General features: G+C 40.4%; 1 protein-coding gene across 10 annotated transcripts in view; it reads right to left on the bottom strand.

Annotated features, from left to right (window-relative positions):
• The window catches only part of fryb (furry homolog b (Drosophila)), a 51,318-nt gene that overhangs the window by 21,851 nt on the left and 13,955 nt on the right, over positions 1-15,512 (bottom strand). For 9 of the 10 annotated variants that reach the window (XM_020620418.1, XM_020620409.1, XM_020620412.1 and 6 more), the window contains exons 2-22: positions 11,115-11,308; positions 10,115-10,168; positions 9,823-9,962; positions 9,488-9,578; positions 9,075-9,154; positions 8,811-8,891; positions 7,266-7,434; positions 6,872-6,964; positions 6,561-6,659; positions 4,749-4,850; positions 4,143-4,246; positions 3,840-3,948; positions 3,234-3,320; positions 2,422-2,593; positions 2,203-2,335; positions 1,892-1,999; positions 1,629-1,755; positions 885-998; positions 557-721; positions 160-246; positions 1-55 (exon numbers count right to left, since the gene is read on the bottom strand). In XM_020620418.1, coding sequence (XP_020476074.1) covers positions 1-55; positions 160-246; positions 557-721; positions 885-998; positions 1,629-1,755; positions 1,892-1,999; positions 2,203-2,335; positions 2,422-2,593; positions 3,234-3,320; positions 3,840-3,948; positions 4,143-4,246; positions 4,749-4,850; positions 6,561-6,659; positions 6,872-6,964; positions 7,266-7,434; positions 8,811-8,891; positions 9,075-9,154; positions 9,488-9,578; positions 9,823-9,962; positions 10,115-10,168; positions 11,115-11,234 — 2,290 coding nt within the window. In that variant the 5' untranslated portion in view covers positions 11,235-11,308. Of the gene's footprint in view, positions 56-159; positions 247-556; positions 722-884; positions 999-1,628; positions 1,756-1,891; positions 2,000-2,202; positions 2,336-2,421; positions 2,594-3,233; positions 3,321-3,839; positions 3,949-4,142; positions 4,247-4,748; positions 4,851-6,560; positions 6,660-6,871; positions 6,965-7,265; positions 7,435-8,810; positions 8,892-9,074; positions 9,155-9,487; positions 9,579-9,822; positions 9,963-10,114; positions 10,169-11,114; positions 11,309-13,052; positions 13,927-15,512 lie in introns of those variants that run through there. The other variant, XM_020620416.1, reaches the window with a different exon arrangement.

The following is a 15,512-nucleotide window of genomic DNA, read 5'->3' as shown; positions in this document are numbered from 1 at the left end:
CCGTCCACTCCACCAGCCACTGGAGGTCAACGTGGTGGCTGAGGGGCAAAGTGGACTGAGAAAGGACGGGAGGAATTTAAGTATGACACACAGCAGCAAACAAAATAATTTGGGGGACTGTGATAAATGTAATTGATCTCTTAACACAAATAAACTTACCGAGTCAGAGACAGCCACATGAACAAAGCTGTCCATTACAGCTGGGCTCAGCTGGTCCATGACTTCTATCATGGGTTTGTCATCGTCCTGGAGAACCAGACATTTATAGTGTCAGCTGTTTTTAAAATAGCTCCATACAAAGTGAGAGAATTCATGGGCTGCATGTGCTGCATCTCTAATCCCAGCTACAGTCAGATGGCTCTTCCTTCTCTGTTCCCACAACTTTTCTCTTTCTTTAATGACAATTTGCTGTCTGACGTAGTTGTCGCTGAACTATACATATATCGGTTTTGCTAAGTCACAATCTATGTAGGTGTTTAAACAGTAAGAGAAGGTAGTGAGTTGTTCTCCTGCAACCAGCTTTGTTTGGTGAAAAGCTAAGCTTTCTGTCCTCTACCTCAGCATGTCCCAGAGCTGTGAAGAGGCAGCGTATTTCCCTTAACACGCCAACCGCCAGCTTCCTTGTGCTGATCTGACAAGAGCAGAGGAGCAGCAGAGCCAGGCCCTCAACTGCATGTAACACTGAGCAATGAGGGCTTCGCTCCGGCAGTCTGGGGCTGGCCTGATGGAGAGGGAAGACACAGAGGGAGAGGAACCTCCATCAACCTCCAAAACACACAAGACAATCAAACAACCAGTAAACAAATGTCACATTGTGTGAAATTACACACTGGTGTAAGAGGAGAAAAGGTTGGCTGAAGTGTGACTGTCACAGAGTTACAAACCTCAACTCCACCTCGCATCTTCCCCTGAAGCTGCAGAGCTAACCTCCACTGTGTGAGGAGCTGGAGAAGGAGCTTCACAGATGCATCCTGCAGACCCTGATGTGTGTCTTGAACCTAGAATAGTTTGGAGAGGGGCATGAATAGCAGGGCTGCCAATGTCAGTATTTTAGGACGCTATTCATTCATGAAGGATCACGCTTTTTGAGTTGTGTTTTTCCTATGTCTCCTGATAGGTTGCCTGTGACATAGAAGATAATTTTGTGAAGGTAAGATGCATGTTAGATCATAAACCTAGATCATAAACCATGGAGACAGATAACAGAGAGTGATGTTTTATGGGTTTTGGTTCAAAAGAATTAACACACAAAAAACAGAGGTGCTATACATTGATACAGATTTTATTTCTATGTTGGTTCTCAAAAAGATCTGGACTTTAGGATTCTGTGTGATTCTGAATACATTATTGCGGTGTTAAAAATAGTAACAATTACTGTTTTACATGATGTTTTGAATTTTTTCATGACTAATCACTCAGAAAACGACAAAAAGACCAATTCTAATACAACAGTAGCATTATGACTTGTTTCTAGCGGCTTTACGCTCATACTCTAAACCTGTAATACTATATCAGTTACAATAAACCCAGCCACAAGACAAACCTAAAAGTACAGCAACCAAGACAAATGCATGATGTAATCTTATACTGTCTAGGACGCTGCAGGTTAGTGCCAAGCTCAGTTATACCTCTCGCAGAAGGAAATGTGTGTAACCAAACAGGACATCTTCCCTCCAGTCTGAGAAATCCAGTAACAGGCTTTGCAGGGAGTTCTGGGAAATAAGGCGAAGCTCATCGTCCATGTGCACTGTAAGTCTGACACATAGATGACAATGTATAAACAAAGTGGAAGGAATAAACTGAAGTTGTCTGAAATGATCAGTGATGGTGCACCATTTAAAAACTCAATAGGATTGACCAGAGACATTTAGCTGCCCCGTCTGGAACCTACCGGGAAAGCAGGTCAATCAGTTCAGGTTTGGACATGCCATCAGGAAGAATACGAGGAATAGCAGCCACACATGTCCTGAACAGGTCGATCTTAGGTTTCCTTTCACCACTGTCACAGACAGACGGGATGTTAAGCAAGCCAACACACAGCCAAACAGCATCAATTTAATTCATTTACAAAATCACTGAAAGGCGTGCCAGCGTTTTAGTTGCAACTTTTCACATTTCAGTTTCTTTTTTAATCAAACAGAATAACCCTCAGCACTAAAAGGATGAAAAACTGTGTAACTGATGCACTTTGTAGTTACACACGTGATCATGTCCTCTGGTTCTTTGTTGAGCATCTGGACACTGGTGAGCATCATGCAACGTCCCACCTCCTTGTCTAAATGTCTAAGGATGTTGTCCAGAGCCTTTCGCACCTGGGAGTAGTACAAGGACATGCCTGTGGGGAGCAGAAACAGACAGTACATGGAGTTGGGGGCTACAGTGAAACTTCACCAGCTTGAACGCCCACAGACAAACACAAACCTATTAGTTTGGCTTCCTCTTCGGTGAGAGTCTTGCTGAGATAAGTTTTCTTCTTCTTTAGAGAGTTTCCAGAGGGCAGAGTGGCTCCTGTGTTGGGCATAGGAGGCTCTCCATCCTTCTGTTGCAAAGCATCTGCAATCACCAGAAACGCCCGCAGACCTATGTTCATACGCTGGAACAAACACAGCACAGCATCCTTAGTACGTGCCAGAGAGTCTGGCACATTTGTAGCAGGGATTGAAAGAGCACACATGATCAGACAGCGCTTAGACTTTGACAAACAAAGTGGATAGAATCTTTACTTTACAAATGTTTATTTGGAGTAATAAGTAACTCATTTAATAACTCAGTGCTTCTCAATAAGCAATTTGTCTGTCTTAACATCTGTTTTTTATGAAGCTCAAAATGTTTCAGTTTATGGTGAAATTGTCAAAAATTAATAAATTCATTATTGAGGTCAAGCTTGTTATGTTCATAGCAGTTAATTTAGCCTCAAGTAGAGATGAGTAGTGGGCTATGGGGTTTCGCTTTAAGCTGCAGTGATTTTAACAGCTTGCATCTGAGCATGTGACGAGGATCCTGTTCTCACTTTGCACATGATCAAACCCCAACTGCATTTCTTTACTACAACTGAAAACATGGTTATTCATTCTGGAGGAGTGTTTAATGTCAAATCGCCATGAGGGCGCATGTTGTTCTTTACCTTCCTTTGCTGACTGAAGACTACAAATCACAACTGGAACTGGATACAGTGGTGACCTATGTGAGATTGTGTGCACAGGTATGATCGTCTGTCTGCTTTCTTTTTTTACCTCTGGGTTGAGACTGAAGGCTTTGGCAGGTTTCCCGACACTCAGTAGGTCAAATATGATCTCCTTCATGGCAAAATCTAGTCTCTCCTGAACAAAGACCAAACAAACAAGATTTCAGAGTAAATGTGGTATGAGACAGCATGTGTATGTCACTAGTGGGACCTTTTTATTATGTAAATGATTACATTATTAATAATAAAAATAAATCACCATATTTGACTCATTAAAAACTGTGATTCCATTACGTTGTTAAACCCTGTGTGCTGACAGCAGAATCCACAAAACCTTGAAGAGCCATGAATGCAATGTTTCAAAACCCCAGCCTCTCACACAGCCATTAGATAAAATGTAATCAATTTTGATAATGGACTCTGGTGAAGTGTAAAACTTTCATGGCCCACATTCTTGCTAATCCTGTACTTTCATTATTTTTTTGGCTGTTGACCAGTTTGGGCAACTGTGTCAACTAGGAATTTTTGATCAACCAGAGTGTGGTTGGTTTTGTTTTTGTCGTAGGCCCCACACAAAACACAAGGAGCCCACTTTAGTTCTCATGTCTTCAGAATGTATTGTACATGAGATTGTGCAAATGTTATTTATACACACCTGAGCAATAAATTGGATGATCTTGACAAAAATATTAAGGGGCATGTCTCTGGGCACAACGCTCCGACTCCCTTTAGGGAACAGAGTGGAGGTGATGGACGTCAGACGACTGAGGGAAGGACAGACAAGAAAGACAAGACACAGAAAGAGTGCTGAAGCCTGAGTTACATACCTCAGTAAAATCATTACATGTTTTGCTTTTTAAGGATTCACAAATCATATTTCCAGCAATTTTAAGAAGCATCATTTTATGCCACTATTTTACATTTAACTGATGAGAACAGAACTATATGTGGCTGTTACCTTTGTGTTCCTGTGTTGCTCTCGCACTTTATTCGAATCATGTAGACCCACAGCAGGCGGTAGAGTGATTCTAGAGCCACACGCGCCATCTTGGGATCTTTATTCTGCAGTCGTAAGCATGCAGATAAATACAAAATCAAAATAAGCGTGTTTTATTTAATATCCTTCTACCTGACAAAAATGTTGCAGGGTTTCTGATCAGCCAAAGTTTTGGAGAGAAATGCAATAGTACCCCAACAGGCATTCATCACATACTGTACATTACAGACAAATGACAACTTTCTGCTTTCCCTGCAAACACAGTTTTCTCAGCATTTACAGTGCAATCATAAATCAAACTTGTACAGGAGTCTTTATGAGCCTCCATCCGTCACTGTTTTCAATCTGGACTGTGTCACCTGAGGCAATACAGTGTATACTAATGATTGATTCTACAATGAGGTACTAGGTTGGTGTGTGAAGTTCAGTGTTGTGCTCATATAGTGTTTGTCACTTTGTCAAAATCATGTCAGATGGGTAGCAATTTAATGCACAGGTCACATATTGTAGTTTGTGGGTGTGAGAACAGCATGTTTTTCAAATAACTTCCACTACGGAAAGGCTGACCTTGAGGTTTGAGAGGCAGTTGTTGAGGAAAATGTGCCACCGGCTAAGGAAGAACTGCTTCTGACTGACACACAGCAGACAGGTCACTAGAGGATACAGAGCCTGGTGTCGAAAGAGAAGACACACCAGAGATAGTTGCATCACACACTTCAGATGACAAGTATTAGTATTAGTATCAGTGTATGAAAATATAAAGTTCATCAGCATCAGAATGTAAATAAAAGGATTCAGACTGTCTTTCTCACCTGGTTTCTACATCGACGACGCAGTTTTTTACTTTGAAACTTTTTTTTTTTGTATTACCAGCTGCTCTATGGACATATTATCCTTGAATGATGTCTGACAATCATTCATTTCAAGCTTCTGACAACAATTGGCGATTACACAGTTTAAGAGTAAGCTTAACATGTTTTTTCAAAATCAAGTTCAATTTGTTTCAGGCCTTACAGATCCCTAATAAACTTATTTTTTGTTGGGTTTTTTTTTAAGTCGTCTATGTGGTCCCGTCTGGAACTAACTCAGTTTACTTCCTTACTTAGTTCTCTGTGCTTTATTTTGCCAGTGCAATAGGTTTCATGAAAAAAAATCAAGTGAGTCTGACTGACTTATGGATATGGAACTGCTTTTCTCTCCATTTTATCAACAGGATTAAAGTAAGAACAGTGTGAACACTATCCTTACACGTGTTTAGAAAAGACCAGTATATCAAAAACGTCTAATTCCACTATAGGAATATGACCTTTGTTGCATGCAGACCATTGTTAATGAATTCATGAAATCTTTGCTAATGATCAGTGTGAGCCAGGTACATCCTTGTCATAAATGGTTTGTAAATGCTAGGTTGCATTTACAAGTGCATCATTTACTTGTCACTACTTATTAAGACAGGTATGTATTTCCTGTCTCTCATGTTAAAGAACAACAATGACAGCAATCCACCAGATTCCTGTCATTCCTATCATGTCTGTCCATTACACAGGTTATTGTTTGTCTGTGTGCTTTCTGTTAGGAAGAAGTGAAAGAAACGAACAGGATATATGCAGTCATGTCTTGAATGCACGGCTGACAACACAGGTCTCTGCACATATTACACACAGCACATAAAAGTTACACAGCAGTCTGTTATCAAATTAGTTTATCAAATGTCTATAGAATATAACTTGACAGTGCAGCAAAAAGCATCTGTCTAAATCTGTCAAATCAAAAAAAAAAAAAAATCTTGATTTGTACTTGTTTCCAAAATAAATAAATCGAGATGCTTTAACATTTCTTTCAAGAAATGAGCACTAAAATAGAGAAAAATTAAACATGAGTTTGGAAAATAGTTTAAATAAGTCAGTTTTACGCTGGAAAAAAGTTAATCTTAATTGATTGGCAGGTTGGTTTACTCATTTTAAGAAATAACTTTACTAAGGAAACATCTTGTTATGGGAAAAGAATTTAGTTAAATTTTGACGCTCCTGAGACAAATGTTTTCTGTTCTATGAGTTCCTTAATATTAATGGTCCTGACAATTAAACAGAGTAGTTTTATTCCATGCATGTTTGTGTGAGACTGCCATCTTAATGAGGGAGATGTAGTGGATCTAATTTGCTGATTCCCCTGCCTGCTTCCCTACTGTGGACAAAAAGTGCCCATCTGGCACCACCTCAAAAACCAGCCTGTGTACTGCACTTCCGCGTCCTTCCAATGGAGAGATAAAAGCCCACATGCTGGACAGTTACAGTAAGTGCTTTCACCAATTGCTGATAATGGAGAGGAAATGAAGAGACGCGAGCAGTGATAAAAACAGAATATGAGAGAGAAAATTACCAAAGAGTGTTTCTTCCTAGAGGACAGGTCCAGTGTGGTGTCGTACAAACTCTCTACGAAATTTCGTAGGCATGGCACATTCACCTCATTCTTCACAGTCTGGGGGAGGACGAATGACAAAGACTTTTCATCCACACATACATTTTCCTTCAGAAAACGGCTTTTACCACTGCAGACAAGACACTAGACATTCAAGACTTCAAGATTTCTATTATTTTCAAGATATATATTTAGAGCTTCACTGTACAGCAGAAACACAGGGCAGACGTGCACCGAGTCATGCTCTGAACAGTATGATGAAATGCACTTACAGCTGCTACAGGTACAAGTATCTCCACAAAAAGTCCTGCCAATGAGTGTTTAATGTCTTTATCCTTCACTTCCAAGAAATACTGTGCACATTCCTACAAACAGAAAGAGAGACAGAGAAACAATATATGTACATAATGATTCTGTCAATGCAAGGTCACTGGTTCAAATACTGAAGAGAAGCATTTTCACTACTACAATAAACAAGACATTTAACTCCTAATTACATCAGTGGCATTTCTCACAAGCCAGCAGGACGATGCTATGACAGCACTTCCAGATACGGATGTATGCAGACAAAGAGTGTTTCTGTACTGTAAACGCTCTCTGAGATGCCTAAACCAGAGCCTCTTTACAATTTGTTAACAAGTACTGGATGATTTCAGCTCAGTCTACCTGCATGAACTGGAAGGAGGCTTCAAAGTCTTCTACTGGGTACATTTTGATGCGGAAGAACTTGAGCCCCATGATGAGGCTGATGGTGGACTGGATGACATAGGGGCCCTGCTCCTTCTGTCTCAGCTCTTTCAGCTCGGAGATGAACTTCTTCCTCACTGCTGGGAACCTGCCGAGGACATTGTGACCCGATGTCAACAGTCGCTTAAGTAAATGCTGCCATACCCAGCTGTCAGCTGAGTAGGGGTACGGTAAATGACAAAGCAGCAAGATCTTTTTTCATGTTACTTTTACTTCTCTATACACCTGTTTTTCGCACATACACACATGTGCTTGTGTATTTGTGTAAGTACGCTTCCAGATAGATTTTATCACAGTGCTCTGCAGCACTATATTTAGAACGGCATCTGGACGGGTCATGTATGTGGTTTGATGCACATGCTTTGGGATACCTCACAGGCAATACCACAGCAAGTAGAACAGTCATCAGTCTTCTATTTAGTGCTGAGTGCATAAATAAGATAAACACACAAATAACACCACAAATAAAACATGTGCTCAGATTGGCCTTTTGTGTGTACTCAGTCTTTTCACAGGCCTGCGTGTAAATAATGCCCTACAAAGAAATAACTGAAAAGGGTGTAAGAAATCAACCAAGATAGTTAATCAAGTGAAAAACCCATCATCCACACAGAAAAATACATTTGCTAAACTAAATCTCCACTTACCGCCTTTGAGGCACTAATAGATTGATGACTGTGTTAAATGATGTGATGGCTCAGCTAGTGTGTACGTGAGTGTGTGTCTGTGTGTGCGTCAGAACTGCCTTGCAAATCCAAACCTCCCCCATGACAGTAATAACCTCTTGGAAAAAGGGAACAGCACTCATCTTCCTTCACACATGACATTACACAGACAGAGGACCATCATCTGAAGCGTCATTATCATTAGTTGCAATCTCTTGCTCTCTCACACATACGCACTGCACATGTATTTACAAACACACACACACACACACTGTTGTTACTTTCCATTTTCACCTGTACTAAAGTCAGAGGAACAGCATTTGCAATTGCTGAAAAAGGACAGATAACTACGGACACAGCTGCAACATGACCTGGATCAAAAATCCTGCCTTCACCGAAAGCAGAAGCGTGGAAAACTTTACTCTAAACTATGAAAATGAATAAATCCACATTTAAAACTGATTTGCAAATATCTGAGTGACAGCCATACATGCACTCTCAACAGTGGCACATAATTAGGGCAACCGTATAATGTTGAAGGATTTCAAATGACAGTAACCGACATCGTCTTCAACAGCGTTGAAACATTTAATGAATTTTAGTGATGAAAGCATTTTAATTTGTGTGGCTATGAGGAAAATCTGAGAGCAACAATGTAAAAAAAAAATATTGTATCAACAGACACAGTTACCTTCCTGTAAAGTAGATTTACAAACATTTAACATGCATGCACACACACACGCATACAGTAAACACATAATTAATAATAATCTACATACCCAGTAGAAGTGTACAATACCTGGACTGAGCTATGACTCCCACTACTTCAGCATAGAGGTCAGCCACTATGTGCATATTCCCTGTGTTGGGTCCCAAATACCTAAGAGGTAAACATCAATATCAACCATTTACAGTGCTGTGTTGAACTGTAACAGCAACACACACACACATATTTCTTATATTTGTAAAAGCTGTGAAAAAATGCTTGTGGATGCCATAACTGAAGGTGTATATGGTGCAGTTGGTCAGACAGTGAAGACAGGATGAATGTTGTCATTCTCACCCTTCCTTGTATTTGAAGTGCTTGAAGGCCACGTTTATAACTTCCTGGATGAGTCCATCCAAAAGAGGGTGGAGTGGGATCTGGATTGACAGAAAATGTTGTCATTTTATTAACGTTTGATAAAAACAAATAATGTCCTTGGTGTACATTATAAATACTGCTTACAGACTGCAATAAATGTTCAAAATGATTCCTGTGGTTGTTCTGCAGTATTACAGTATGCGGACATCTGCATTAACAGATTAAAACAGTACTTCACCAGTTGTTTTAAGTGACTGAAATGTTGTTTGATGACAGGCATTTTTCTTTGAAAGGTCAAACCCACTCATACTAAATATGTTTGGGGAAACACCCAGCATTTCAGCATATAGTATAGTGCAGAATATTTGTTCAAACTGCAAACCGAGACTCACCTGCTTTAAAACTTCTATAAGCACTAGAGAAAAGATGAAGTCTATTGCCAGATCTCTCCGCTCCAGTAAGTAGTCCTTCTGTTGCTCATCACTAAGACAGACAGAGAGAAACAAAGGCATTACTTGTCTGTTCTTATCTCTGTACTTGGCACACAAATGTGTGAAAATCTGCTTTTACTGAATCTGCAACAATCAGTTAATTGTAGGCTCCATCTTGTCCACCCTGTAACTGTGTGTACTCAGTGACTTTTGAGTCTTCTAAATCTATTCCAGCTTCTCAGGTGGGCAAAGAATAGAGCTCTCCAACTGAGCGTGTGTTGTTGATATTCTCTCACTTTTTTGACTTAGTGTTGGCCCTGGGTCGATACTCATGGGACTCATCTTCCAGGCCGTTCTGCCTCTTGTACCAGTCAAACAGAGTCCTCAGAATAGATGGCAGGCAGTACTCTGCTAGAGAACTCATACTGCTGATCAGCTGCACAGTAGGAAGGAGGAACAGCAAGAGAGAGAGAGAGTGAGAGGAGAGAGCGAGAGGTTAATCCCACTCCCAAAACAAAATAACATTTATGGCTAGATTTGGGTGACAGGGAGAAAAGAAGGGGATGTGTCCGTGCCAGGTGCACATACCTGGTCAAACTGTGGGTCCTCTCCTCTCTGCAGAGATTTGTTAAGTGGCTTCTCCTGTAAAATAAGAACACACAGTGTAAACAAAAAAATCATGACAGAAGAGGCGGGAGCAAGTAGACAGAAAAACATTTTACACACAATCTATTTCCTTTAAGATGGTTTCCTGGTGATGTCTCAACCTGAACATGTTTAAACAACAAGCCCAAAGCTAATGTAATCAAAAGTCAGACTGCTCAGGTACGGAAAAACTGCCAGACTTCAACCCACACAAATATTGAAGCTTAATAAATGTATGGTGCTGCACTTTCAGCAAATTGAAAAAAATGTATCAGAACTGATTTCAACACATTCTTATAGACCAATCTTGTTATGTTTCTTTCCTGAAACACACAGAAACAATGAGATAAAAGAGCAGTATCACTATGCATTTCAGATATTGCTCTGACAGTTGGGATTTATTTGGAGAGCCCAGTAAGCCCTAATTAAGCCTCCAGCTCTGGAGACACAGTTTCTGGAACACACTGTCAACCAGTCAATAGAGGTAATATGAGAGACTTAATGGTTAGGTTACAGTACATCAAACATATTTGGTTACTCCTGCAGGCACAAAGAACACAAGTGTGAGAATCAAAAATATCTACAGTGCAAACCACTGATCAGTGTTGGTCCACCCACTTCTGTGTATGTGCAATTTGCCATTACTTGGTTTTTGCAGTGCATGCTGGCAAATGTTCCACTCCTCATGACCAGCAAGAAAAAATGGCTAGATATAGAAAATTGATAGAATCTAAATTTGTCTCATTTAATAAACAAATAATCCAGGATCCTGAGAATATACAGTACTATCTAGCAGAACAACACAATGCACATCATCTGCACAGAAACAATTAGTCAACATATAAACTGTCAAAAAAAACAACACACAATCAAATAATCAGATAAAATGTTCAAAATATTGTTAGACGGGATGAGAAACAGAGGCAAAACAAAAATCACTCACCAGTGGTTCGGCCATGATGATGCGAATCTTGCGCTCGGAGAGCAAGGTGAAGTTGGCAAACAGGCTTTTTAGGACGAACTCGCCTGGCTTACTCTCAGGGTCCACGTTGACAGGCGCCATGACAACAGGACCCTTCCTTTCTCCCAAGGTTCCACTGATTTGGGGGAGTGGTGGCTTCAGTCCCACTGGAGAAGCTGGGGAGAATAAGCACAAAGTCAAAAATCAACACTACTGTCCCCCATACTTTTGCCACTCCTAGTATTATTCTTTGTCTTATTTCTATCTGAGGCAAATTTAATGCTCTAAGTTTTGGAACTACAGTTTGGGGGAATGTAAACAGGAAGTATAGTGTTGCTGTTGATTTAGCTGTGGGTTACAACTTAAGAGCTGTTTTTTTAAACTATAACTTCTTAGGTTTTAGCAAACTGGCTCCATTAAACATAGGCAGAATTATCTATTGGCAGCTTCTGTTTGAAGGTTAGACAGGGATGTACATATCATCACTATACTATCACTGATAGTTCTATGTACATCTGATACAGAGGAAAACTATAAAACCTGATAATTCTATAAGTGCAAATGAAACCCAGTCTAAACTATCTGTTCTGATTAATCTGAGCTATGGCTCAGAGGATGACCATTTCTGACACCAATTCAGTTGAGTGCTAAGAGTTTTAAAGCACCTTAATTGCCTCCATGACCTGTGTGTCACAACCAACGCTGAAGCTCCAACGGCTGATCATGCTGATAACCAGCCAAAGCAACAGGACAAACTGCAATAACTAGCTTTAAATTGCTTTCAGAACACCAGTATAGGCTTGGCCTTTTGCCTCAAGCGTCTCCCTCCGGGTCATGTATGAACAGTTTATACGTTTATTAATACACCTACTAATTCTTCACATGCCAAAACCGCTCTGCATTATAAACAGTTGCGACACGGGCACTCGCCTTAATAAACAGTGTCTATGATTCAGAATTCTATGATTTTATTATTTCTTTCTGTAAAGGTAAAACTCCTCAGTCATCTAATTCACGTTGAGTGAGCGTTCTAGTTTGGCTGCATACACTTAGCAGGTGCACAAATGGACACACACTTGTTGGGCAATCTAGCTTTTCATTCCTCCCTTCTGATTAAATGATTAGGGGAACTGGGCATGTAGTGATAAACAGAGAGAGAGAGAGAGAGAAAGATAAGACAGGCTGGAGTCCCGAAGAGGACTGAGTGAGAAACAGACAACAGATGGATAGATAATTATAATGGGTGGAGTGTTTCCTGTCATGCTTCTCTAAGAATATTGACATACTCTTAAAATAGAACAAGCTCATCACTTTATGAAACAACAGTGACTATGCACAACAGCAGAAAACATGCCCATGTTGCATTGCGGGCTGTTGTGACAGATTATCAGGACCAGAATCAGAATCAGCTTTACTGGCCAGGTGCGTTGGATACCAGAGAACTCTGGTACAGTGGCACTCACTGTGTCTGTACAATGTTCATCCGTAAAGCAAAGAGTAGACAAGTAAACAAGACAGAGAGAGAGGGAAAAAAAGAAATCTACATTAGGAAAATAAAAATAAAGTACTTATAAGTATGTGTACACACACTGGTTAGATGCAGTTTTCTAGATCCCATCTAGACGGAAGCCGCCAAATGAGGCTTGTGTGACTAGGTTTGACTCCATGAGCATTTTCCATGAGATGAGACAAAGCACATAATTCACTAGAGAATTTCATATAAGTGGCAAGTGTGTGTGAGTTAACTGTGTCGGGTCTAACTGACCTTTCACGACCATGTGACCTGACCTCACTGGAAAGATGAGATGCACAGATACTAATTCCCCCAGACAGGATGGGCCCCCATGCCTCATACGCAGCAACCTGTTTGTTGAAACCTGAGCACGTGCACGATGCACACACACACTTCTGCACTCTTACCAAGGCCCTTGATGAAGTTGATTACACTAGCCCTGCTCCATTTAGTTGGCACTTCCATGGTGAAGACAGAGAGACACTGACACAGTGGGCAGAGGTGAGTGAAATGGGTAGAAACAAAGGGATGGAGGAGGAATGGGGTCCTGGGAGAGGGGTAGAAGTCTGAGTAGTTTACAAGGTGTAAAATCTAGCCCCCATGATTAATAAATAACAGTAATTCCGTGCAGCAGTTTAGAGGCACAGAAAAACTTTGTCTTCATGATACTGCTACTCCACCATGACAGCAACTACAGACATCACAGTAACACCTGGTTTAGACACTAGGCAGGTTTAACCAAAGCTGAATATGTGAAGCTCCATCCTTCGGAAAATAATAGGCAGGTGAAGTGAAAGACACGTTCCTGAGGTGACAGCATTACAGCTGTATTCCACTCCCAATCCAAATGGAACAGGAAGATATGCTGTGTCCGCAGACTGGAGGAGCCATAGCAGGGGTGAAACTGCCCAAACGAAGACGATGTGAAGTGTCAGAGCTGTGAACGCTGCAACCACGGAGGAAGAGATTGTGTCAGAGTGTCTTCCCAAAACAACACCAGAGACTGCCAACTTATTTTGCCGTGAGTGAACTCTGCCAACAGGAATCGAGAGATTTTCCCATGCGCTGCTCCGGCAGAGGCTTGGGAAGATCAGAGACGACATGGGGCCCCATGCTTCAGAGCTATGTGAGGCTACAGACAAGTTATCTGGCTCTACTTTAGCTTGTGGTCCGTCTCTGGCCTGCTGTGACTTCTCGCTCCTGTAACCTTGGAATCCATGAAGCCCATTGGAAAGTTGTAATAAAATAGGAGTTTGGTGATTGTCCTTAAGTTGTCAGTAGCAGTTGAGTAAAGTCTGCGCCTTGTGGAGAACAGACCAGAAGAGCTGGGTTGGAATTTCAACACTGCTCGGAGAGAGACGCGAGGGGAGGAGGGAGACGCTATATATAGATCACTGGCGGTCACTCTCTTACATACCCACCACTCCCACTGACCCCTGCTCATACACAGTGTACACACATGCAAATGCAGACAAATACAAACGCACAAATACACGAAAGTTATCCAGGACAGACGGTGTTATATGAGGAAAACTAAGTAATGCTGTTAAACTACAAAGCAAGCGGTACCAATCTTACTCAGTGAACAGAAATTTGACTCTTAACAGAGATGATTCATTACAGCTTCTTAGTGACATGAATTTAAGGTGTGTGTGAATGTGAACGCATGTGTGCGAGTCTTGTGTATGCCAGTGGGAGGAAGAGATGAGGGCAGGAAAATGTATCAGTATCCAACAGAGCTATCGATATAGTGCATCAAAGCACTTCCTGGGACCCTCGTAGACATTTGGATGACTCAGCGTTTGAATCAGATGAATCAGCAGAAATCTCTCGTGTCTCATTTATACAAGTTTAGCTTAGTTTACAGCACGTTTCGCAGTACATCCTAAAAGATTTATTTATCATAGATGAAATATGAAAAAAAAAGCAATGACGGTGACTGGGAGGATGAGAGCAGAGCGACAACAATGAAGGCACAATAATAATGGATAACAATAATCGATTAGCTGATCGACAGATGCAAAAACAGCAGACACTGGTTCCAGCTTGTCAACTATGAAGATTTGCTTTTTTTTTTTTTTTTTACTTTCATGAATGCGTTATATTAAACAGTCCATTAAGGACCGATCAAAGAAGGCGGAAGAAAAATATAAGACATATAAGAACAAATTAACTGAGATTTTGAGTAGATGTAAGAAACTATATTACTCTAAAGTATTACAGGATAATAAAAATAACATGAGAGGTACGTGAAATATATTAAATAAATTGATAAGAAACAGTTCTAGAAAGAGTAACTACCCTCAATATTTTATAAATAATGATACACAGGTCAATAAATTGGAGGATGTAGTTGAAAAGTTTAATAGGTTCTTTGTGAATGTTGAATGAATAGAAATTGAAATGAATAATAATACAATTGAAAGGAACATGAGTTCCATGTTTTTGAAGCCCATAGCTGAAAAGGAAATTATAGAGATAGTGAACAAATGTGGAAACAAAACATCTAGTGATAGTGATGGTATCACTATGACAACTGTCAAATGGGTAATTGAGGGGATATGCAAACCATTAACCCATATTTTTAACACGTCGTTTCGACCTGGGCAGTTCCTCAATAATATGAAAATAGCAAAGGTTATTCCTCTGTATAAATCTGGTGATAAGCACAACCTCACAAATTATAGACCGATTTCTCTGTTGTCACAATTTTCAAAAATTCTGGAAAAACTCTTTAATAACAGATTAGATGCATTTATTGACAAACATAAAATCTTATCTGATTGCCAATATGGTTTTAGGTTGAAAAGATCGACATCCTTGGCCATTACTGACCTGATGGAGGACATTACAAGTGCTATGGATGA

The sequence above is a fragment of the Monopterus albus genome, unplaced genomic scaffold, assembly GCF_001952655.1.
Source record: "Monopterus albus unplaced genomic scaffold, M_albus_1.0 scaffold237.1, whole genome shotgun sequence".
Lineage (NCBI taxonomy): Eukaryota > Metazoa > Chordata > Actinopteri > Synbranchiformes > Synbranchidae > Monopterus > Monopterus albus.
This window is presented reverse-complemented; position numbering and strand designations above follow the sequence as displayed.